Consider the following 25180-nt stretch of genomic DNA (forward strand, 5'->3'; position numbering starts at 1 on the left):
AGGACAAGCAAACCATAAAATGAAGGCCGAATCTGTCAGGAAGAAAATGATCTTTCCACCATCTGCAAAACCGTTCCCTTTATTGGGGCCATCTATCTGCTGCCTCTCCAGTGCTTATGCTGTCACATTTATTTCGATCATAGCAGGTGAAATAGATAATCACTTTTGCTTCCTAACTGTAGAGATTTATATCCTTGAAGTTTAATTAAGTTGGGGAGTTAATGTGAAGTTTAAGTAATCCTTTATTGTTTTTTCGGCAGCACACACTTGCAAGATATACCTTCAATATTTCTAAGTGCAACGTTTCAAATATGGTAAAACCTAGAAGTGTAACACCTTTGGTAAATACTACTAATCCACGATCTTCATCATGTGCTTTAGCTGTACACTACCTTGGAACGAATTGCACAGGATTCACCTGCAAACAGATTAAATCCGAGAAATCCTGTCTCACAGCCTGGAGCAAGGAGGTTTACTGAAGTAAAGAAGATTGTTGAAAGTCCTTCCACTCAAGAACAATTAAGGGATTGGCATGCAGAGAAGTACGTCAAATAAGACAAACAAGGGCAGGGTGTGTGCACGATTTGACTTACATAGCACAACAGGTGGAACAAGTAACCAAAGTATCAAAACGAATATGAACCCAAATATCAGAATCAGTTTCAATCTATTTTTTAATGAACTGCAGCTCCTCCATATTTTTTAAAATATTTTAACTTTAAGAGAATAGCTCACTATGGTTACATAGTTATTATGGTTAAAAACCGACATGTCCATCAAGTTCAACAGATGGATGGAAAAAGAAGGCATGGAAAAAAAAAGGGATTTAAAAAAAAAAAAAAAAAAAAGAGGCACAGGTACACCCAGAATGCATGTTCCAGTCTGCCCTAAAGACCAAGCTTTCTTTCCTAATCCAGAGTGTAAATTGTATCAATATTCAGAACAAGAATTTCCTACATTTGCATAATTATCTATATTTTTTCCCTCCCATAAAGGATCTAAGCATTCTACGAAAAATAAAAAATTAGTATATAATTATATATATATATATTAGCTGAAGAGTCCGGTGTTGCCCGGGCATAGTAACTGGTTAGTTAAAACAAATTATAATGATTATATCTATATATATATATAAAGCTGAGTGCATAGCCCCACCCACTCCAAATAGCCACACTCACTCTAATATCCCACATCATCCCATCAGCCAGAGCCACCGGACAACTACCACTAAAATCCCACATCATCCCATCACAGCAGCCAGACTACTACCCCTAATATCCCACATCATCCCGTCAGCCAGGGCAACCGGACTACTATCCCTAATATCCCACGTCATCCCGTCAGCCACTGGACTACTACCACTAATATCCCTCATCATCCCATCAGCCACCGGACTACCACCCCTAATATCCCACATCATCCTGTCAGCCAAAGCCACCGGACTACTACCACTAATATCCCACAACATCCCGTCAAAGTCACTGGACTACTACCCCTAATATTCCATATCATCCTGACAGCCAGAGCCACCGGACTACTACCATTAACATCCCACATCATCTCGTCAGAGCCACTGGACTACTACCCCTAATATTCCACATCATCCTGTCAGCCAGAGCCACTGGACTGCCACCCCTAATATCCCACATCATCCTGTCAGCCAGAGCCAATCGGCCTACTACCACTAAAATCCCACATCAACCCATCAGAGCCACCGGACTACCAGCCCTAATATCCCACATCATCCTGTCAGCCAGAGCCACCGGACTACTACCCCTAATATCCCACATCATCCCATCAGCCACCAGACTACTACCACTAATATCCCACATCATCTCATCAGAGCCACTGGACTACTACCCCTAATATTCCATATCATCCCAACAGTCAGAGCCACCGGACTACTACCACTAATATCCCACATCATCCCGTAAGCCTGAGCTACTGGACTACTACCTCTAATATCCCACATCATCCCATCCAGCCAGAGCCACCGGACTACTACCCCTAATATTCCATATCATCCCAACAGTCAGAGCCACCGGACTACTACCACTAATATCCCACATCATCCCGTAAGCCTGAGCTACTGGACAACTACCCCTAATATCCCACATCATCCTGTCAGCCAAAGCAACCGGACTACCACCCCTAATATCGCACATCAACCCATCAGAGCCACCGGACTACTACCCCAAATATCCCACGTCATCCAGTCAGCCAAAGCCAACTGACTACTACCCCTAATATCCCACATCATCCAGTCAGAGCCAACATTGTCAGGTTGGTGCTGTTGCACTGATTAAAATGATACCTGGGCTGGAGAAATCCGTCTTGTGTTTCTTTTTTTAATCTGTTTTTGAATTTTTAAGTTAGGCTGGTTTCACATTAGCGCTTTTTAAGCGCACGCACGGCCGGGGGTAGCTCCGCCCCCGAGCCGGCTCTCTGCCCGGCGTGCCCGCCCCTTGCTTGTAGCGCCGCCTCCTAGCGCACAGCGTCGCCTGCGATCGGCGCACCCTATCTTTAGCATAGGGTGCGCAGATCGTGCGCAGGCCGTGCGCTAGTTGCGCTTTGACCTGCGCTGCGTACTTTTGACGGTGCGCCGTGCGCGCCAAAATCCGAAAAGTTTGATTTTGCCGCGCACGGCGCACCGTTAAAGGTGCGCAGCGCAGGTCAAAGCGCAACTAGCGCACGGCCTGCGCACGATCTGCGCACCCTATGCTAAAGATAGGGTGCGCCGATGGCAGGCGCCGCTGTGCGCTAGGAGGCGGCGCTACAAGCAAGGGGCGGGCACGCCGGGCAGAGAGCCGGCTCGGGGGCGGAGCTACCCCCGGCCGTGCGTGCGCTTAAAAAGCGCTAATGTGAAACCAGCCTTAGTGAGATGCTTCATGCCAGAAAAAGAGAAGTTCCTGATTCTGAGCTCCCCCTGCAGTCTGTGTCAGCACAGTAATAAATTGTGTTATTTCCAGCTTTACAGAAGGACGATAACACCATAGAAATGATAAGAATAATAGGCCTCAGTTACCACAACTGTCTACAAGGAAAACAGGTTTCATCTTTTAAACAGCTCTGGTGAAATGAAAGATGCTTAGCGATTGGTTGCTATGGGACACACAGGCAGTGTACCTGCTGTGGTCAAGAAGATGAGCCTATGAAATATTATATATATATATATAATATTTTATATGGGGCTTTGCGTGTGTTGTGAATGTAGCTATGTGGAGTGGGCGGGGCTATGTGAAGTGGGCATGACTTGATACACATACACACATACTCAGTTTTATATATATAGATAATAGTTCCCACTGTGACCTGCTTTTGAGGTAGACTATTCCACAAATAATTCTAACTCTTTTGAGAAGTTTCTACATCTGTAGCTTTTTATCATATTTTAGTATAGGCTATTTATATACTTGTACAAATTAATTTTGCCTCCACACCCTCTGTAGACATTTACATATCATTAAGAAAAAAAGTTTTATTGTTCAGGAATGAAGTCAAACATGTAATGTAATCTTGATCTATAACTGTGCCGTTGCAAGTGTGTGACAATAGATGTCATACGCCTCTCCCTCTAAGACTGGGGTCATACTTGCGAGTGTGATGTGAGAAACTCGCGAGAGTCTCGCATCAATACCCGACACTGCCACCGCCACTCGGGACCGGAGTGCAGTTGCATGTATTTCTATGCAGCCGCACACTCCAGTCCCGAGTGGCCAGAGGCAGTGCCGGGTATTGATGCGCGAGTTTCTCGCAAGTCTTACCCCGGCCTAAAGACAACTTCTGCAAGGATAATATTTAAATACAGTGGGTATGCAAAGTATTCAGACCCCTTTAAATTTTTCACTCTGTTTCATTGCAGCCATTTGGTAAATTCAAAAAAGTGCATTTTTTTCTCATTAATGAACACTCTGGACCCCTTCTTGACTGAAAAAAAGCAGAAATGTAGAAATTTTTGCAAATTTATTAAAAAAGAAAAACTGATATATCACATGGTCATAAGTATTAAGATCCTTTGCTCAATATTGAGTAGAAAAACTTTTTTGAGCTATTACAGCCATGAGTCTTCTTGGAATTGATGCAACAAGTTTTTCACACCTGGATTTGGGGATCCTCTGACATTCTTCCTTGCAGATCCTCTCCAGTTCTGTCAGGTTGGATGGTGAACGTTGGTGGACAGCCACTTTCAGGTATCTCCAGAGATGCTCAATTGGGTTTAGGTCAGGGCTCCGGCTGAGCCAGTCAAGAATGGTCACAAAGTCGTTCTGAAGCTACTCCTTTGTTATTTTAGCTGTGTGCTTAGGGGCTTAGGGTCATTGTCTTGTTGGAAGGTGAACCTTCCGCCAAGTCTGAGGTCCAGAGCAATCTGGAAGAGGTTTTCATCCTGGATATCTCTATTCTTGGTCGCATTCATGTTTCCTTCAATTGCAACCAGTTGTCCTGTCACTGCAGCTGAAAAACATCCCCATAGCATGATGCAGCCACCACCATGTTTCACTGTTGAGAGTCTATTGGGCAGGTGATGAGCAGCACCTGGTTTTCTCCACACATACCACTTAGAATTATTACCAACAAGTTCTATCTTCGTCTCATCAGACCAGAGAATCGTATTTCTCATAGTCTGGGAGTCCTTCATGTGTTTTTTTTAGCAAACTCCATGCAGGCTTTCATTTTTCTTGCACTGAGGAGAGGCTTCCATTGGGCCATTCTGCTATAAAGGTCTGACTGATGGACGGCTGCAAAGATAGTTGACTTTGTGGAACTTTCTCCCATCTCCCTACTGCATCTGTGGAGCTCAGCCACAGTGATCTTGGGGTTTTTCTTTACCTCTCTCACCAAGCCTATTCTCTCACAATTGCTCAGTTTGGCTGGACGGCCAGGTATACGAAGACTTCTGGCGGTCCCAAACTTCTTCCATTTAATGATTATGAAGGCCACTGTGCTCTTAGGAACCTTGAGTACTGCAGAAATTCTTTTGTAACCTTGGCCAGATGTGTGCCTTACTACAATTCTGTCTCTGAGCTCCTTGGCCAGTTCCTTTGACCTCATGATTCTCATTTGGTCTGACATGCACTGTGAGATCTTATATAAACAGGTGTATGCCTTTACAAATCAAGTCCAATCAGTTTAATTAAACACAGCTGGACTCCAATGAAGGAGTAGAACCATCTCAAGGAGGATCACAAGGAAATGGACAGCATGTGACTTAAATATGAGTGTCTGAGTAAAGGGTCTGAATACTTATGACCATGTGATATTTCAGTTTTTCTTTTTTAATAAATTTGCAAAAATTTCTACATTTCTGTTTTTTTCAGTCAAGATGGGGTGCAGAGTGTGCATTAATGAGAAAAAAAAATGCACTTTTTTGAATTTACCAAATGGCTGCCATGAAACAAAGAGTGAAAAATTTAAAGGGGTCTGAATACTTTCCAAACTCACTTTATGTGTTGTGACGCGGTTGATTGTATTTTGTGAGTAATGTGAATCTGCATAAAGTTTTATAGGCACTAAGTGCCATGGTTAATGTAATGTATTATAACTAATCTATAGTGTTTTAAGGTACTGATGCTGCTGTGTAAATGCTATAAAAGGTAATGCCTATTTTGAGTAACATGCACTCAGCTCAGGTTTAGGAAAAGTATAGGATATAGAGCAGATCAGACAGTGATAGGCATTGTAAGTTTAATATGCTTAGTGCATACTGTTAGAAGATAGTGATTGTAGTTAAAAAGGTGAAAGATTAAGTTTACCCAGCAACAGACTGCTGGGGCAGACAGAGTAAAAAGACAAATAATGATTGGTCCATCCAAAAATGGGAGGTGTTAGGGCCAGTAAAAGGCAACCACTTCCTGGTTTTAGTCAGTTAGTGAAAGTTTGTTGGTAAAAGTTGCTAGGGGGAATTCAAAGTGCAGTGGGCCGCTAGATGAAGCAAGAACAAGTTGCGATTAAATGTATGAGGCCTTACCAAACTCTCTGTGGATATTCCTGCAACGTCTGGAGTTCAAGGCTATGGTCTGTGGCTATGGAGAACACCAACACCTCTTCCATACAGAGGAAATTAGACGTCGAACCACATGAGGGAAAGTTTATGGATCTTGGTAATAGTGTGGGGCTCAAAGGAACTGTTACAGCAGGGATAGTTCAGGCAGAAAAAATAAAGCGGGAAATGTATGTAATGTGTTACTGAAACAAGAAATGGAGAGTGCTGTACCCGAGACTGAGTGATACAATTTGACAAACTTCAACTGTCAAGTAACAGTTTAATGTTAAAACAAATCAAGTGACCCCCGAGTTGTGAGGCTGTTCCCGAGTATGCAGAACTGAAGACAGCAGAGGCCTACGGCCGGCAACTGAGCGTAATGGTAGCCCCCCTGAAGTGCAGATGTAAGGGGGGGGTCTCATGGTAGACCCTAGCTTAATTTTATATGGGTACTGGGTTTCTGTTATGTTTTGGTTTTGAAGAGTTAATCTCGTCATATGAGGCAAGGTCAAAAGGTCAAGCAGTAAGTTGTGGAGTCCACCAGCAGGTTATTTCCAGTTTTAGCTGGTGGTTTTTGATTGCCTGCTTTGAAAAAGTGCGAGAAGAGAAAAGGTATAAAATCAGAGGTGCTGCCAGTTCTCACCTTCCCGTCAGAAGAACGAAGATCCCTCCCCCTTTTTTTAATGTTTATCTCCTTTGTTGTTTTATTTGAGGGAAAATCACCCAGTTTTCTGGGTGGATTAGTTCAGTATTATGATTTATTGGTCTATTGGTTATTAATTTATTAAATGCTTTAATGGACTTTTCAGTTACCCTAAATAAACACGACAGCCATTATTCTTCCACACTTTGGTGTCTTGTGTTTTTAACTATTTTATTTATGGGCTTTGTGTTACCATGCATCCTGCGAACCTTACACAGTATTAAACGGAATCTGACAGTCGGATCAACCCTTCTAGGCCATCTACATGTTGATGTAGGTCATAGGAAGCTGAATAAAATGATATCTTGTATCTGGGATCCGAAATCCACATTTTTCTGACATGTAAATGAGTTCCTATGACCTACATGTCCACATAAACGGCTTAGGATGGTTGATTCTACTGACAGATTCTCTTTCAAGGCCAATTTATTAGAAAAAGTCAAACAGTATGTCAACTACAGTTCAGTTTTATTGTCTAGCAAGCATTTTTCATAACTGGTAATAAAACTAAGCTTTTTGAAAGGTCTATATACAACCCTGGATTACAGGTAGTCCATTCCTTAACTGTTCTGAATTAAAGGATTAAAGCAACTAATTTTCCAGATAGGAGTCCTTGTAACACCAGACCAGTGCGGTCAGCCAGCCTAAACAGGCCATGTCATTATGTGACAGCGAATTAGTCTACATTTAGCCAATCGCTGGTCATTTAACAACTTAAGTTGACCTGTGTAAATGATCGTTGAAATGGGTGGGAATATGCTTCATTTGTTTTAAAGGAATGGTTGCATGCCATGAAGAGGTCAACCTGTGACGTTTGCCTAATTACACCATAAATACTTTCCAGTTGTGATGCAGTAATATTAAATAACCAAATTCTCAATTGTTATGCAGCTGAAATGTCCCGATTCTTCTGCTCAGAGTGTCTGGGACTCTGATGCACAGCTTTGTCATTCTATCCTGTGCTTTGGAGTGCTGAGCTGTTGGTGCTTTGATTGACAGCTTGGCTGACCTATCTGCGACTGGGAGGTGCAGAGATTTCCACAGGTGTTCCCTGTTCTTAGTAATTGTCCTGCTATTTAGGTGAGCTGTCTGGCCCAGATTACTACAAGTCAAAAGCTTGTGCTCTCTGGTATGTGTTTGACTGATCCCTGTGCTGTAAGTTCTGATCTTCTGCTGCTGACCTTTGGACCGTGTTCTACCTGTTCGTTATTGCCCCTTATCCGCCATTTCTCTGGTATTCTGACCCTGGCATGTGACCTGACTTGACTTTGTATTTTCCCTTGGTTTACTACATGCGCTTTTGTTATTGGTTCAGTGGTTAGCACTGCAGCCTTGCAAAAATGGAGTCCTGGGTTCAAATCCCACCAAGGACAACATCTGCAAGGAGTTTGCATGGGCTTCCTCTGGGTACTCCGGTTTCTTCCCACACTCCAAAGAAATATTGATAGAGAATTTAAATTGTGAGCCCCATCGGGGACAGCAATGATAATGTGTGCAAACTGTAAAGCACTGCGGAATACATTGGCGCTATCTAAAAATAAAGATTATTATTATTATTGACCCCGGAACGTCTGACTTCACTGACTAATGGCCTGTCCGTGGGTTGCGACTAGCATCACATGAAAGAGGTTAGATAGTTGACCATATAACCCACAGACTTTGAAGCACGAGTTTTTTAAAAAAAGGAGTGTGTCAGCAGTTTTGACCCACTGAAATAGCTGCCAGTACCAAGCTGGAAACTTGGAAAAATATTTTAAGGGGATTTCTGACCCAAACATCCCTTTCGCTAGTTCCTGGTTTAAATGTTTCCTTTTTCTTCCCCTATGCTACCAGCGCCTTTTTCACAGAGCAATTCGGAGCCGGGTTGCTGCCACTTGTGATATTGGGAGCACTGACTAGACAAGAATAGAGTAATGGAAGTTCAGTAGTGATGAGCGAACGTGCTCGGATAACGTCTTATCCGAGCATCTTGTGAGTGCCCGTATATTATGTTTGAGACCCCAGAGCTGCATGATTTTTGGCTGTTAGGGAAACCCCACGTTTTGAGGCTGTCTAACAAACAGGCAATCCCCGCATGTGTTGAGGCCAACAGCCGCAAATCTTGCAGCCACGGGGACTCCAACATAGTATACGAGCACTCCCAGTTGTTCGGATAACACCTGAGCATGCGCCGGTTAGAAGTTATCAGTGCAAGTTCGCTCATCACTAAAGTTCAGCACTCCTCCAATTTTCAAGTGTACAGATAGTGTCCCAACCCTTTTCACTAGACTCAAACAAGAATTCGACACTCAAGATAATGCAGTTTATTCAATTAGTGAACTGTGTATAGACGAATGAGGTTTCAGTCTCACCGACTTTCATCAGATATACACATCTGGAAGTACAGCAAAACATCAGGCAAGGCATTGAAGGACTCTACACGCCGTTCGTCGCCTGGAGAAACATGCGCATGTGTACTCGTATCTGATGAAGGTCCGTGAGACAAAAAGGTCATTCGTCTGTATGCAGGTCACTAATTGAATAAGCTGCATTATCTTGAGTGTCGGATTCCTGATTCAGAATAGACAGGAAATGAAGATTGAGGAAACTTATTTGTGCGTTCTTAGGAGAACGACTATTAGGTCGCTTAACCAGGCCTACAATAATTTTTTTAGCTGACTCAAAAATAATAGTTTTCAGCAGCATACTGTCCTATTTCAACAGGACATGTGCTGCCGAGAACAAGCATATCCACAGAAAAATCTTAGTGATCATTTTGTGTGTATGGAAGTGTGGCCAGCCAGTCTAGACAGACCATCCACTGTATGACAGCCAATTAGCTTATATGTGACTAATTGGCAATCATTTAACACCCACAGTAGCTCAGTGGATAGCACTGCAGCCTTGCTGGAGTCCTGGGTTTGAATCCCACCAAGGACAACATCTGCAATGAGTTTGTATGTTCTCCCCGTGTTTGCGTGGGTTTTCTCCAGGTACTCCGGTTTCCTCCCACATTCCAAAAACATTACTGATAGGGAATTTAGATTGTGAGTTCCTTCGGGGACAGTGATGATGTGTGCAAACTGTAAAGCGCTGCAATGAGTTTGTATGTTCTCCCCGTGTTTGCGTGGGTTTTCTCCAGGTACTCCGGTTTCCTCCCACATTCCAAAAACATTACTGATAGGGAATTTAGATTGTGAGCTCCATCAGGGACAGTGATGATAATGTGTGCAAACTGTAAAGCGCTGCGGAATATGTTAGCGCTATATATATATAAAAAAAATATTATTATTAAACCCTACAGTAAGGAATGCCCAGAGATCATACATTTAGCAACTTTCCCATCTTGTGAAAAAGTGACATACGGTATGTTATTTAAGGGACAACCTTTTTATCTTGAGGACAATTGGAAATGACATCATGAGGTTACTTTGCTTTTTTCTTGATAATTACTGCAATATTGTAGGTTAAACTATACAAACTTTAAAAGTCTCAACTTTACCATGTGACTTCCTAAACTTTTCTCACTGCTTATAGGTAGAGTAGTAAAATCTCATAATACTTATTACTTGTTGCATCATTTAAAAAAAAAAAAAAAATGCACATGTTTTATTGTACAAAGAAAAAAAAAAACACTGCTGCTAACGTTAAAGCAGGTTCTTAGGCTGGTTTCACACTTGCGTTTTTTTTCGCGGGATTTTAGCGCTAAAAAACGCATGCTTTTTTTTTCCTATACTTTGCATGGGATGCGCTTATGTGCGCATACACATGCGTTTGTATGCGTTTTTCCGCGCATGCGTTTTTTTGCGGTATGCGCTCGGGCGCACAAAATGCATCCTGTTGCATTTTTTGGGCGTCCGACTTGCCTCAAAAAAACGCATGCGCGCGCAATGCGTTTTTTTACAGCAAGACACCCATTATAAGTCTATGGGTGCGCATATGTGCGCATTGGCATGCTTATGTATGCGTTTTTTTGCGCATGCGTTTTTTTTTTTACCATTAGTTGGACAATGGAATTTAGGGGTTTGGGTTAGAGTTAGGGTTAGTTAAGGGGGTTTAGGGCTAGGGTTAGGGTTAGCTAGGGTTTAGAGTCAGGGTTAGGGTTAGTATGGTTTGGTTAAGGGTTAGGGTCAGGGTTAGGGTTAGGGTCAGGGTCAGGGTTAGGGTCAGGGTTAGGGTTAGTAAAGTCATGGTTTGGGTTAGTGTGAGGGGCCACCTAATGTTGGAAAAAAACGCAAACGCGGTAAAAACGCACTAAAAACGCATACAAACGCATAAAAACGCTGCGTTTTTTTCATGCATGCTCATAAAAATGCTTGAAAAAAACGCAGCATTTGTATGCGTTTTTTCAATGCGTTTTTTTGCGGGAAAAACGCGCTGCAAAAAAAAGCAAGTGTGAAATTAGCCTTAGACAACATTATCGATGCTGGAGAGCAGCCTGAAAGTTACGTGTCTCAGGCAATATTTACTTTACACGAAGTCACAGAAGTACCGTAATTGTAGCTACTTCAGTGCTCATTCCTAACAGAACATTTCAAAAGCATGTCTTCGATTACACAGGAAACTATTAGAAGCCAAGCTGAGCTTGGCATCTAATTAAAATTATTAGAGTAACACACAAAAACCATGTATAAATAAATGAAAAAGTATCAGATATATTTTACTTCTCAAAAGAAACCTACAAGTTTTTTCAATAAGAACTAAAAGATTTATCTCCCTGTCCTCCCTTGTATAAACTTGTGTACTTGAGAAAGTCTGATCTTTCATTTGTCCTCAGTAAAATTTCCTATTTCAAGCACATTTACTTTTAAGCTGAAAGGGTTGACCATATTAGAAATAACGGCCTGCTTTCTTCAGAAACTGACCTACTGTATATTGTCCATTGAATACAGCACCTCAGCCTCATTTATGTTAATGGAGTTGACAATTTTTAGCTATCACAAGTGCTGTCACTACTGACAATGCTTCTTGCCTGCCAGCATCATAACTCATCCAGTTGGAAAAGTCCATCAGATCTTTAGGAGTTAGTAAAAAATTCTGTGTGTTACATAGTTACATATTTCACCATTACATACAGCAATGGCTAAAAGTGTTGGCACCCTTGAAATTGTTCCACAAAATAAAGTATTTCTCCCAGAAAATTATTGAAATCACACGTTTATCTCCTTTGCGTGTACTGGAGCAATACGAAACAAAGACAGAAAAATGGAAAATTGGACATAATTTAAAAAAAAAAAAAAAAAAATGGGTCAGACAAAATTGTAAGTAAACAACTTGGTTTCAAGCATGTGATGCTTGTTCACATTCACCTGTGGTAAGTAACAGGTGTAGGCAAGATGAAAATCACACCTGAAGCCAGATCAAAAGGGGATAAGTGAACCTAATTTTTGCAGTGTGTGTGTGTGTGTGTGTGTCGGTCACACTAAGCATGGAAACAGAAATCGGAGAAGAGAACTGGCTGAGGATATGAGAACCAAAATTGTTGACAATATCAACAATCTCAAGGTTACAACTCCATCTCCAGAGATCTTGGTGTTCCTTTGTCCACGTTGCACAATATAATCAAGAAGTTTACAGTTCAAGGCACTGTAACTAATTTCCCTGGATGTGGATGGCAGTGAAAAATTGATGAAAAGTTGCAACGCAGGATAATCCAGGTGGTGGATAAGTGGCCCCAATCAAGTTCCAAAGAAATTCAAGCTGCCCTGAAAGCTCATGGCGCATCAGTGACAGCGTGAACCATCCATCGATATCTGAATGAAATGAAATGCTATGTCAGACCCAGGAGGACCCACTGCTGACACAGGCAAAAAAAAAGCTAGACTGCAGTCTGCCTGAATGTATGCAAGTAAGCCAAAATCCTTTTGAGAAAGCATCTTGTGGACAGATGAGACCAAGATACAGCTTTCTGTTAAAATTCTACTGTTTAATGAAAACGTAATGGGAAAAGAACACTGTACCTACAGTTAAAAACGGTGAAGGTTCAAAGATGTTTTACGGTTGTTTTGCTGCCTCTGGCACTGGATGCCTTGACTGTGTGCAAGGCATCATGAAATCTGAAGATTACCAAAGAATTTGGGGTTGCAAAGCAGTGCCCAGTGTCAGAAAGCTGGGTTTGCGTCCTAGGTCATGGGTCTTCCAGCAGGACAAAGACCCCAAACATAATTTAAGAAGCACAATGTTGGGTCCCGGGATTCTCCCACTGCACGTGGTAGATCCCAAGCCTTGTCTGCTTCTGCGGACTCCCATTCAGCTTCGGCTGCTGCAGGTGCTGCTGAGCATAGAAGTGGGTCCCAGCGTCTTTGCTCAGGCTCGTGCTGTTCGTTTGGCTACTGCTGGCTCTCCAGCTAAGTCTATAGTAACCAACGATAGGCAGCAGCCAGTGGCGTAACTACAAAGTTATGGGCCCCAGTGCGAACTTTCAAATGGGGCCCCCCATTCCAAAATACACGCACATCTCCGCTCTGTACACCTGTACACACACGGCTCCTCTGCGTCCACCTCATACACATGCGGCTCCACTCCGTACACCTCGTACACGCTCCGCTCCATACACCTCGTACACATGCGGCTTCGCTACGTACGCACGCAGCTTCTCTCCGTACACCTCGTACATACACTGCTCCGCTCCGGACACCTTGTACACACACGCTCCGCACATGCATGGCTCCACTCATCTCGTACACACACAGCTGCGCTCCATACACTTCGTACACACGGCTCTGCTCCATACACCTTGGACACACATAAACTTACCCTCATCCAGCACCATGACAACCAGCACAGCAGAGTCCTGCATACACGGAGACTCCTGATCACGTGATCCCTGACTCCTCCCCTCCTGTGACCTGATCACAGGTCCTTTGTGCACAGAGCAGCCATCGCGTCAGGCCAATTGCAGCCTGGCAGCCAAAGAACGGAGCTGCACAGCCAATGAGCGGCTGCAGCTCCACGATTGGGGCCCTAAGGACTCCGGGCCCGGTCGCAGCTGTGACCGCGATAGTCCCGCCCCTGGCAGCGGCGACTGGACGCTCTGGAGTCTAAGTCCAGAAATCACCTTACTGAGCATGTCCGTGATGTGGCGTCCTCTCATTGGTGGTCAGACATCAGCTGCTCTGGTGATGTGGCAGCTTGGGATTGGCCCGTGGGCGATGTCTCGGCTGACTGGGCTTGAGTGTTTGGGGAAAAGCCTGGTGCATAAAAGGCTTCCAGTGGAACCCACTCTAGTGTCATTGATGTCTGGTTATGTGAGTGAAGACTATACCCCTCTGCCTGCATGTGCTATTCGTCCGTCTAGCTTGGGACTGAAATTGTAGGTAGGCAGCTAGCGTCAGTAGGGGCAATTAGGCGCTTGGCATAGCATCTGAAGTTTGCAGAGCATGTCCAACCCATAGATAGGGCTCCATACTCAGTGCCTGTTTAGTTACCCTGTGCTACTGACACAGTTCTGTTGCAGAGCGGGTTCAGTCCACATGCTTTGTCCTGGGACGGATAACAGGACTTAGCACTTAGTACTCCTTTGTACTTTTCCTCTCTGTGGAGTAACAGAGCTTGGAACTCTCTTTTGTTCACAGTGAGTAGCGTTATCTCTGTGTGTACGAGCATTCGCTCGCCGTGTGCGCCACCATTACTCTCTAGCAGCAGTTGTACATCTCTGCACAGTGGACTCTGGGTTGCAATCGCACTTTATTAGTTATTTTTATTTGGTGCGATCCACCAACCCTAACACACCCAGAAATGGATGGAAACAAAGCGCTGGAGAGTTCTGAAGTGGCCAGCAATGAGTCTGGATCTAAATCCCATTGAACACCTGTGAAGAGATCTTACAACTGCTGTTGGGAGCAGGCACTCTTCAAATATGAGAGACCTGCAGCAGTTTGCAAAAGAAGAGTGGTTCAAAATTCCAATTGAGAGGTGTAAGAAGCTTGTTGATGGTTATTGGAAACGATTGATTGTAGTTATTTATTTATTCCAAAGGGTGCGCAACCAAATATTAAATTGAGGGTTCCAACAATTTTGTCTGACTCATTTTTGGGGTTTTGTGAGGTTACGTTTAATTTGCCTTTCTTGCGTTGTTCCAATACACACAAAGTAAATAAACGTGCATAACAAAACATGTGAAATTACAATAATTTTCTGGGAGAAATACTTTGTTTTCTGGAACAATTTCAAGGGTTCCAACACTTTTGGCCATGACAGTATGTTGTTTCGGATTTTACAAAAAACAACTACAACGTAAATCAGCATGTACTGCATATCTAAAATTCAGCAAGGGTTTCAGATCTGATTTTCATGAGCATTTGCTGTGTCAGTTTTTAGCTTGGTTTTCACTAATGGTGTATGGGCAAATGGCATCCTTCAGACACTGATGCGGCCAGAGTTTTCCCCTCAATGCAGCTTCAGGAATTGGTCGTTACTATGAGAAGGCTTCACCGCCGGCAGTTTTGCCGTCACTCCTCCGCCGGCACCTTTCACTCTATGTTATTAACTATACAGAGCATGTCACCTCTCTCCGAACCCAGAACAGGTTAAAAGAAGGGACATAAGATGGGAGAAAACAATATTGCTGCGCGCGTTATGTTATAGGGTGCTTCTGCACCACTTTTCCTCAGCAGATTCCGGGCAGAGTCCGCCTGAAAGATACCGTGTGCTCATACACATAGTGTGCTCGTCTATAATGAAGCCGGCCACGTCTCTGAGGACCCTGTCTGGCATCCATCCTGGTCCGCCAAGTTTTTCTTCCTGATGATGCCTACTGCTGGGATTAGTGTGAACCTACCCTTCGTCTATAATGATGCAGGTTTCTCAAGCTGCAGCAATCAAAGTCAGTGAAAAACAGTGCTAGAAAATAGGATGCCATCAACGTGCGGTCTGAATGCTTCATTGTGGGACGGTACACACGACTGTATTTTCAGTCCTAGTGCTGTCCATGAAAAAAAATGGACAGCAATCAGACCAATGGTATTTAACAGGGAAGTGCAGATTGCCGATTTTTTTCACTGACACAATGTGCGTGTCAGTGGGGGGGAGGGGGATTTAAAAAAAAAAAATTTTGCTGAATGCAGCAGTTTCTTCCATACATTGAATAAGACTCACCGTCCCAAGTCTATTACTCAAAGAGGAGATCCCAAGAGGGAAAAAAGCACCAGATTCCCGCGCTGCTATATTTCAACCATCAAATAGAGGAAATCCAGTAGATTGTAGAAATTGGTTCCAATATCAGTACTTTATTTATGGTACATACAGAGACAACGCGTTTCGAGGTCCATTCAGTGACCTCTTCTTCAGGTCAAATGTACAGAAATGAAGAAGAGGTCACTGAATGGACCTCGAAACGCGTTGTCTGTATGTACCATAAATAAAGTACTGATATTGGAACCAATTTCTACCATCTACTGGATTTCCTCTATTTGTTGATTGAAATATAGCAGCGCGGGAATCTGGTGTTTTTTTTCCCCTCTTGGGATCTCCTCTTTGAGTAATGGAAGCAGACACTGTCTGTCTACACCATCCTGCTGCAGCTTCATTGCATGTGACTGAGCGCATACAGTAGTTGTGGCTTTACACAACTATTGAGGGTGAGTACCCTGCACTATTTAATTTATATTCATTATATCTGCACTGGTAAGGCCCTATGGGCGTGCTTTTGTGGTTTCTTTTATTTATACGTCCCAAGTCTATGGCTGTGCAAAAAAATAAAATCAGATGCCATACGAAGCCACAGTAAAACATTCAATTTTTAAGGATTGCAATTCTGTAACATAAGAAACTGTTAATGATTAACAGCCGCTACTGTAAAAAACGAAATGCATACGGACTGCAACCAGATGACAAATGGAAAAAAAACAATTATCCCACTTTTCTGGATTGAACTCTGAACAATTTCTTTTATACACTCGTGTGAACCAACCCTAGCTCACAGAATTCCATTGTCGATTTAACATCCATAATCAGGATAAAAAATGGACATTTCTTGTTTGTTATTTTTTGGGACACTTGGGCTCCAATTCATCAACACCCGTGTGAACATCGGTGGTTTTGATGCGGGGGTGATGGAGAAAGATGCACATGACTCGTAAGGGTGCTTAGTGAATCAGGTGCATCCTTCACACAGGTTGCCACAAATCTTACTCCAGCATAAGGTACCCCATAGCTCATAAAGAACTAGACAAGCTGCGACATCATGCCCCATTTCACCACAGCTCCATTCATTTTGGTGGAGCTGGGCGAAACCGGCGTGCAAAATATTTGCGTAAAAGTTGCGCAAAATTGTTGCTGCTTTTCAAAGCAATTTCCACCAGATTAGTCACTTTGATGAATCAAGGTCTTTGCAATGAAATGGACAAGTATACATGCCCAGTAAATTACACAGGGTATGTGATCTATGCGTGGAAAATACAGAACATGTAGGAAACAAAATCAGACATGTGAAAGTGGCTGTGAATGTTTGTCTACCAAACTATAAATCTATCTGTCCCGCTTCTCCTGCTGTTTAATATGTTTCCATAGATTTTACAGTATTTTCAATAGACAGATTCCTTCTAACCCACACTATTCTTTATTTCTCAGTGCCATATTAGTCAGAGGTAAGCTGGGCATTGGCTTCAAAGTGAAGTTCCTGTTTTGACAAGTAGTGGCTAGTCAGCAACGGTCAGACTGCGGACATGTGCCAGATATGCCATTATTATGCCTTAAGGGCCTGTTACACGTAGCGATATCGCTAGCAATATCGCTGGAACGTCACTAGTTTTGTGACGTAGCAGCGATATTGCTAGCGATATCGCTACATGTAACACTTACCTCCGACCGGCTCCCCCGCGATGATCGCTGATCGCGCGAGAATGGCCTGGGCCATTTCTCGTCGGCCGCTTCCTGCTGGGCGCGAGGACGCGGGCGGGAGGACGTTAGGATCGCCTCGTCTGACAGGTAAGTAGCGACCCCCGGCCCCAGCGATGTCGCTGGTGAGATCTGCCTGTGTGGCAGCACCCTAGCGACCACTTAGCGATGCATCAGCGATCCATATCGTTGTCGGGATCGCTGGTGCATCGCTACGTGTAACGGTATCCTTAGATTGTGTTCATCGGGCTTCTTTGTTTCTTTTATAGGTACGGAAGTCTGGGACTCCATGTAGTCCAGTCAAAATACGAAAAAAAAAATCCTTTACCCTGAACAAATTCCAAGAAAACGTTTTATTGTTTTTTTGGGTAGTATTACATGTAGGGAAAAACTTACTAAAAGTTTACCAAGATAGCCTTACCACAAAGGGTCCAAATTTGAAGTCAAAGAATATGGCCACCAAAGCTGTAAAATGTTAAATGCGACTCGCCTTTCAGTGTCTATCATATTTCTTTTACAATTACTACTTTTATAATATTTATTATTTAACGATTTATTTATCTTCTTTTACAGAGCTGAGACTGATGGAAAGTCCAGAAACTTGCCCCTTATGCAGCCATGAAGTAGAAGATGACGAAGAAAGAGTGGTGATTGGTGCGAAAGGAGCTGAAGGGATCAATAAAGCCAGTATTGAGAGGGGCGTTAGCACTGTGGTAGCTGCTGGAGCAGTGGTGCACAAGAGATGTCGTATGAACTACATAAACAAGAAGCAAATAGACTTGCATAAGAAAGCTACTACCGTTCATCGTCCACCTGCCAAGAGAGGTACACGGGTGTCTACTGGATCCTATGATAGCACGACGCAGTGTTTGTTCTGTGGACATGAAGTGGTGAAGACAAGATCTAGTAGTGATTTCGATGACAATAGCTTTGTTAAAATGGATGGATTTGTAAGGTCCATCTTGTCACATTGCAAACAGCGTAATGACTGGGCAATCAACATTCAAGGGAGAATCGCGTACTTTAGGAAGGACTTACATGCTGCAGACTGTCTGTATCATCGTTCATGTGACATTAACTTTCGGACAAATTACAGAATTCCTATGCGTCATGGTGGTGGATCTACTACAAAGAAACCGCGGAAGGTAGGAAGGCCGATGAACATGGACCAAGAGCAAGCGTTCTTGAGAATGTGTGCATTTCTCGAGGACAACGATGAAGAGCAACTGACTGTCACAGATCTTGCAAAGAAAATGATGGAGTATCTTGTAGAAGGAGACAGTGCTGCCTATAGTAATAAATGGCTGAGGTATAGGCTGGAGGAGAGGTATGGCGATTCGCTATTCATAGCAGAGTGTGAAGGGTTGCCTAACATTGTAACATTCCGTGAAAAGACCAGAATAATCCTGAGGGACTATTTCTGTAGTCAGGAAACAGATGAAGAAGCCCAGAAGAGAGCCATCATAGAGACTGCGGCCAAACTAATCAAGAGCGATATCAAGTCTAAGATCCCATGTTCAACCGATGAATATCCGAAGACTTCTTCGCTTGAATGTCAGTCTGCCTTAGATTATCTCCCCCTGTGTTTGCTTTGCTTGCTTGAAATCCTCTTCGTTGGAAAGGACATTCACAGGAAGGTCGCAAGCATTGGACAATCAGTTGTTCAGGCTGTACGTCCCAGGGCAGTAGTAGCTCCATTGCAGCTTGGGTTAGCAGTTCAGCTCCATCATCATTTCAGGTCTCGATTTCTTGTAGACAGTCTCTCAGCCATGGGATATTGTTCATCATATTCGGAAGTTCAGCGATTCGAGGAAAACGCTGCCGCTTCTGTTAGCCAGGATGTACTCGGTGGTACCATAGACAGACTGGATACGCAACTGCTGTTCGCTGCGGACAACGTCGATCGTAATATCATCACGTTAGATGGGAAGGGGACTTTCCACAGCATGGGGATGGTAGCTACTGTGACTCCAGGAAGGAAGGTCAGTCGCACTGTTCTCAGACGGAAGACTGCGGACTTGGAGATAGTTGAACAAAGCAGAGTTGATGTAAGGGAATACAGTTTCGCAAAACACACTCGCCGAAACATAAAATTCAAGCCCTTGCCATTTCTCGACGCCATTGACCATCGTGTTGATGTATTGTGGGAGATGTCTTTATGCTTCAAACAGCCTGCACTGAGCTGGAATGGAATGATGCACATGCTACATAAAGACTGTGATCATCCAGGGTCTTCTTCGGTAATCTTCCTGCCCATCATTGACATATATTCCGGAGACAAGTCATGCATCTTCTCTACTCTTGAGTATCTGTGCAACCTTGCTGATAAACACCGATCCGCTGCAGTTGTTACATTCAATCAGCCACTCTACTGGAAAGCGACAGAAATCAAACACGAGGTGCCTGAAGACAGCCCGGTTCGAGATGTTGTTCTGACGCTCGGGAGCTTCCACACATTGATGAATCTTATGGGTGCCATAGAAACATTGATGGATGGGAGTGGAATCAAAGAGATCTTGGGAACAATTTACGGTGACAATGCTATGCAACACATCATGACTGGAAAGGCAGTTCAGCGTGCAGTTCGTGGCCATCTCCTCCTTGATCAGTGTCTTACTCAGCAAGTTGCAGACAAAGTACTTTACGACCATCCCGGTTTTGCAGACCTGTTGCAAGAACTTGAACAGTTGTATACTCGGACACTGACAGGGCAGAGTGACTTGAATTCGGTCATCAATTCTACCTGCCTTAGTGAATTTGTCCACCTCTTGTCCACCAAAAGAAACGGATTATTGCTCACTCTCGCACCAGTAAACTATGGCTGAATTACCAACAGATGGTTGGAATTGCAAGGGAGCTTATCGAGGCCGATCGTACAGGATCCTGGCTGATGCACCTTCATGCTGTAGCCGAATGTTTGCCCATTCTTGTAGCTGCTGGGCATGGGAACTATGTGAAGGCCGCCTACCTTTACCTCCAGTCTATGACCACTCTGGAAGATGATATGCCATCAGTCTTCCATAGATTTATGAATAGCTTGCATTTTGTAAGGCGGACTGATCAGTACTGGGCAGGCCTGGGTTGCGACCTAGTCATCGAGCAAGCGCTGATGCGCTCCCTAAAAACTGCAGGAGGACTCACCAGAGGAAGTGTAATGTCCGAACATCAGAGGGCCTTGTGGACTCTGTCTGTGCCAATGTCCTTTTCCTACAGTGATGCAATACAGGGTTTCACTCGCCAGAGCTTTGTCACCAGTGAACAACACAAGGAGGCAAGAACGTCAAGGACGAGAAGAGATCGTGAAGACCTTGAGAAAATTGTAGATAAACTCGAGACCTTTTCACCTTTCTATGATGAAGTCCCTCTTCGCAACATTATCACCGGTGTCAATGCAAATAAGGATGTGAATGTCCATAACCTGTTCACCATTGGCAGAGAAATAGTGGCAACAATGGAGGGTCAATCACTGTTTTCAGTTAAGTACAAGCGGTCAATGAAAGCCAAGACCCTGGCATCCAGTGAGGCTATTGACGTTGCTAAGGACAAAACAACAGCCTCCGCTCTTTTGTTCCAAAGGTTTCTTGTGGTGTCTCAAACTGCCGATCTTTCCCTTGATGAGGTGATGGCCTATGAACTTTCACCATACCCACCATCCCTCTTTGAGGCAAAACATCTCTTACGCAAACCAAACAAAGCACAACTGATGGCTGCTATAAAAGAACAGAGTTTAGATGACGCAGTACTCAAGGATGTACCAGAAGTGGAACATTATGTTCTTGACGGAGGTTCTCTTCTCCATTGACTGAAGTGGTCAGAAGGAAAGACATATTGTTCAATCACTGAAGACTATACATCTTTCACACTAAAGCAATATGGTAAGGCTACTATCGTATTTGATGGTTACATTGGAGGACCAAACTCTAAGGACATTACCCATCAGCGACGGCGCAAAAAACGAACAAGTAACAAAGTGAACATTGCTGAAGGAACGAAATTTGTCTGGAAAAAGGAGGACTTCATTTCGAATGTGGAGAACAGTCTCTTATCAATCTCATTTCACAGCGCATGAATGACAGAGGTTGCCACGTAATACAATCAGAGGGGGATGCAGATGTGGAGATTGTTAAGGCAGCAGTGTCAATTTCATCCAACAAAAGTACTAGTCTCATTGGCGAAGATACAGATCTTTTGGTGTTGTTACTTCATCACGCGTCGACCAGCGATGGCAGCAAGCTTTATTTCTACTCGGATAAAGGGAGTCCTGCAACAGTATACGACATTAAGGTTATGAAGAAGTTCCTGGGAAACCATGTCTGCAGCAGTCTTCTGTTCCTTCATGCATTCACGGGTTGCAATACCACTTCCGTGGTTTTTGGAATCGGAAAAAAACTCTGTCTAGACAAGGTTTTGAAGGGAGACTCGGTCTTAAATAGCTGTGCTAAAATCTTTTCCACAGCTAACAAAAACAGAGCTGAGATTGAAGACGCTGGGTGTAAAGCGATGGTGGCATTGTCGGGGGCAAACCTGGAGACAATCTGTCTGCAAAGAGGTATTCTACTCTCTGCAAAAAAGTTGGTTCAGCCAAAATCTTTGTTACATCTGAAAGACTGCCACCGACCTCCTCTGCAACGAAGTATCATGCCCTTCGGAGTTACCTCCAAGTGATGCTTTGGATGGACAGTGGTGAGGCCATGGACACTACTGAATGGGGATGGGAACTGCAGAACAACAGTCTAGTTCCAGTGATGATGGATACTTCACCCGCGCCAGAAACACTTCTGAAAATAATTCACTGCAATTGTTCTCGTGGTTGTAGTACACTTTGGTGCACTTGCAAAAGACACGGACTTACCTGTTCACGGGTATGCGGACCATGTCAAGAAGGGCATTGTGACAATATGAGTGAGGAAGCAGTGTCTGATGATGAAAATAGTGACTATTGACCTGACACGCTTATTCAGTGATGAAGTAGGTCTTAAAATGCACTGTGTATTAATTCTATAATTTCTAGAAATGTACATATATGTCATGACGTCATTGATGACATCATGACCTCGCCTGTCCATGTAGTTAGTATAAAACTTTGTATAAAAATTGTTGTATGAAAATATATAGTATACAAAATGCAAACTCTTCTGTAACCTAAAGCTACAGCTTTGAAACAGGGAAATATTTGTTATTTTTAGTGCGATGGCTGTCATCGTCTTATGACGTCATAGTTAGGACCTTTTGTGGTGATCAATTTTTGGAAAACTTTTAATATGTTGTTCCCCACATATAGTAGTAATAAAAAAAAATCATAAAACGCTTTCTTGGAATTTGTTCCGGGTCAAACCGTATTTTGACTGGACTAATGATGGAAACCAGTGGTGGCAGCTGGACCTCACGTAATATAATGGGGTCTGTCTAGTTTCCATCATGGTGTCCAGGATTTTGCCAGAATAAACAGCACAGCATGCTGCACTATTCTGTCTGGTCTATTTGTCCACATCAGTGAATTAGCTTTTAATCCGAAGTGGATGGGATCGCTGGGACATAGCTGATTGCTGGTGAGCTGTCACAGACAGCCCCTCCAGCGATCAGGACCAGTGAGCAAGCTGGTTTCCAATGTAAACAGCGGGTATCTAAGAGCTGTGCGGCTCTTAGTTATCCGCTGTTTACATTGGATACCAGCTCCCAGCGTCGCTGATCATTGCTCTCCCGCTGCCACACACAGCAATGCGCGCTGGCCAGCAGGAGACCAACAATAAAAAAACGGCCCAGGACGATCCTGCGCGATCAGCGATTCCCGAAGGGGGGGCTGGTCGCTGATGCGTGCCACACACAGCGAGATCGCTAGCGAGATCGCTGTGGCGTCACAAAATCAGCGATCTTCCTGTGTGTGACGGGGCCTTTATCAGCAGAGGCTCACCTCTGAAGGAACTTTGTTAGAACAGATTTATGAATGACTGCTTCATTTTCACATCAACAGATCCTAAACCAAGCTTAAATGTAACTCAAGTCACACCTGAGTTTTTAACCCTGACATACCACTAAAGATGACATTAAGATTTTGGGAGTTTTGGGTAGTACATTAGAGGGATTGGCCACTACTGCACAGCCCATTCCTAATAAGTCACACATCTAAGTATCTGGGAAAGACAGTAGGGAAACTGTACAAATGGCACCACTCGACGAGGTACATTTGCATTTTTTATTTTGTGCAGCAGACTGGATGGAGCTATTAAGAAGTGGCTGTACGGCAGTGGACAACCCCTTTAACATCAACAACTTTGATTGGCAAAAGCATTAATTCATTCGACAGGCTGAGGAATTTTTGGCCGATTCAGGAATCAAGAGTGAAACTGACCAAACATTCCATGTAGGTCTACAACACTGCCAATAAGGAAATGATCATGGATATATAGATAGGCCACTAACATTTTGGAGGATAATCTGGACTTACATTGGATTCCATCTCTCCTCTAGGCGACGATGTAGTGAGATCTTGTCACTCAGGTAGATGTTTATCTGATGTTTGTTGATGCTCTCTTCTTCCAGCTTCTTTTCTTCCCCTCTAAGATTGAGTCTCACCGGACGTCCAAACTCTCCCAAGGCATTTGGGTCTAATGGTGGCCGTTCATACACTGGCCTCTTCAGCCGCTCATAGTCTAGCTCATTACGCTCGGCGGGTACTTCTCTTTCCCTAAGCTGCTCCTCAACCATTCCACCCTTGGAATTCTCGGTGTTACTGTCTTCTGCATCTTTACTCAACAATAAGAATCCGAAGAACAAAATACAGGCAACAGACACCACCAGACAAAGACCCTTCCTTCTCCTCAGGGGTGGCCAAGCTGATCCCAGTCCTCGTCTCCTCTTCATGATGAGTGCCCGTCACACTCCCTAATCTGGAGGAAGTATAGGTAGATATCTCCAGGAAGTCTTACCTATAGGAGTCAGTTACCACAAGTCCTTTTCCTACATTTACATTACAGCTAGTGCATTGCCATGGATCGGGTCGCTCAATGCAGACCACATATGGTCAATTCTGGCAGAAGTTACACAGTATAACAAGTGATCCAACAAAGTATTGTCACCATCAATCTGGCAGTACTAACCTCTCCTGAGTGAGCTTTCCAAGAGAAAGAACCCTAACACAAGGGGAGATCTCACTTACCCCAATACTGACCAGGGCTCAGAGCTTCCCCAGAAACACTGTCAATGCCATGCAGTCAGTAAAGTGCCCACTCACAGAAAGCTGTGCGGGAATGGCAAAGTCAGACTTTCCTAAACGGTCCTATGCATTCCACACAGACAAAAGTTCCACCAAGTTACAAACTATGAGCTGAAGAGAACCGCAGCCACGGCTCCTCCAGGTGCCAGCCCTCCCGCACAGCCTGGCAGCGCCCTCAGTCCGGTCCGGGATCCTGGTGCCGCCAGCACCTCTCCAGTCTTCCTCTTCCTCCCGCCACGCCTCCGCCCCGCCCCGCCCGAGGAGACGTCTTCTCCCCACTCGTGAACTTCAGCAAGTGACGGAGCCACATTAGTGGCAGACTAGTGCTGGGAATCGGGTCTTGTCTCGTTTACTAACTCTTAAGCCAGGTTGTCTGGATTTCTTGTAGAACAGAGCCAAGCAGTAATCTGCAATATATGCTGTGATTTTTTTGCATTTTTCTCACAGTACTGTCTGCAAACAGAAGTGT

The 25180-nt window shown here is 43.9% G+C and overlaps 1 protein-coding gene across 1 annotated transcript in view; it reads right to left on the bottom strand.

Moving 5' to 3' along the window:
* Positions 1–24949, bottom strand: part of GALNT12 (polypeptide N-acetylgalactosaminyltransferase 12) — a 98453-nt gene extending 73504 nt beyond the window's left edge. The window contains exon 1 of the mRNA XM_073587787.1: positions 23944–24949. Coding sequence (XP_073443888.1) covers positions 23944–24359 — 416 coding nt within the window. The 5' untranslated portion in view covers positions 24360–24949. The remainder of the gene's footprint in view (positions 1–23943) is intronic.
* Between the last annotated feature and the right edge of the window lie 231 nt (positions 24950–25180).

The sequence above is a fragment of the Dendrobates tinctorius genome, unplaced genomic scaffold (genome assembly GCF_039654945.1).
Source record: "Dendrobates tinctorius isolate UK_male_01 unplaced genomic scaffold, ASM3965494v1 ptg000102l, whole genome shotgun sequence".
NCBI lineage: Eukaryota > Metazoa > Chordata > Amphibia > Anura > Dendrobatidae > Dendrobates > Dendrobates tinctorius.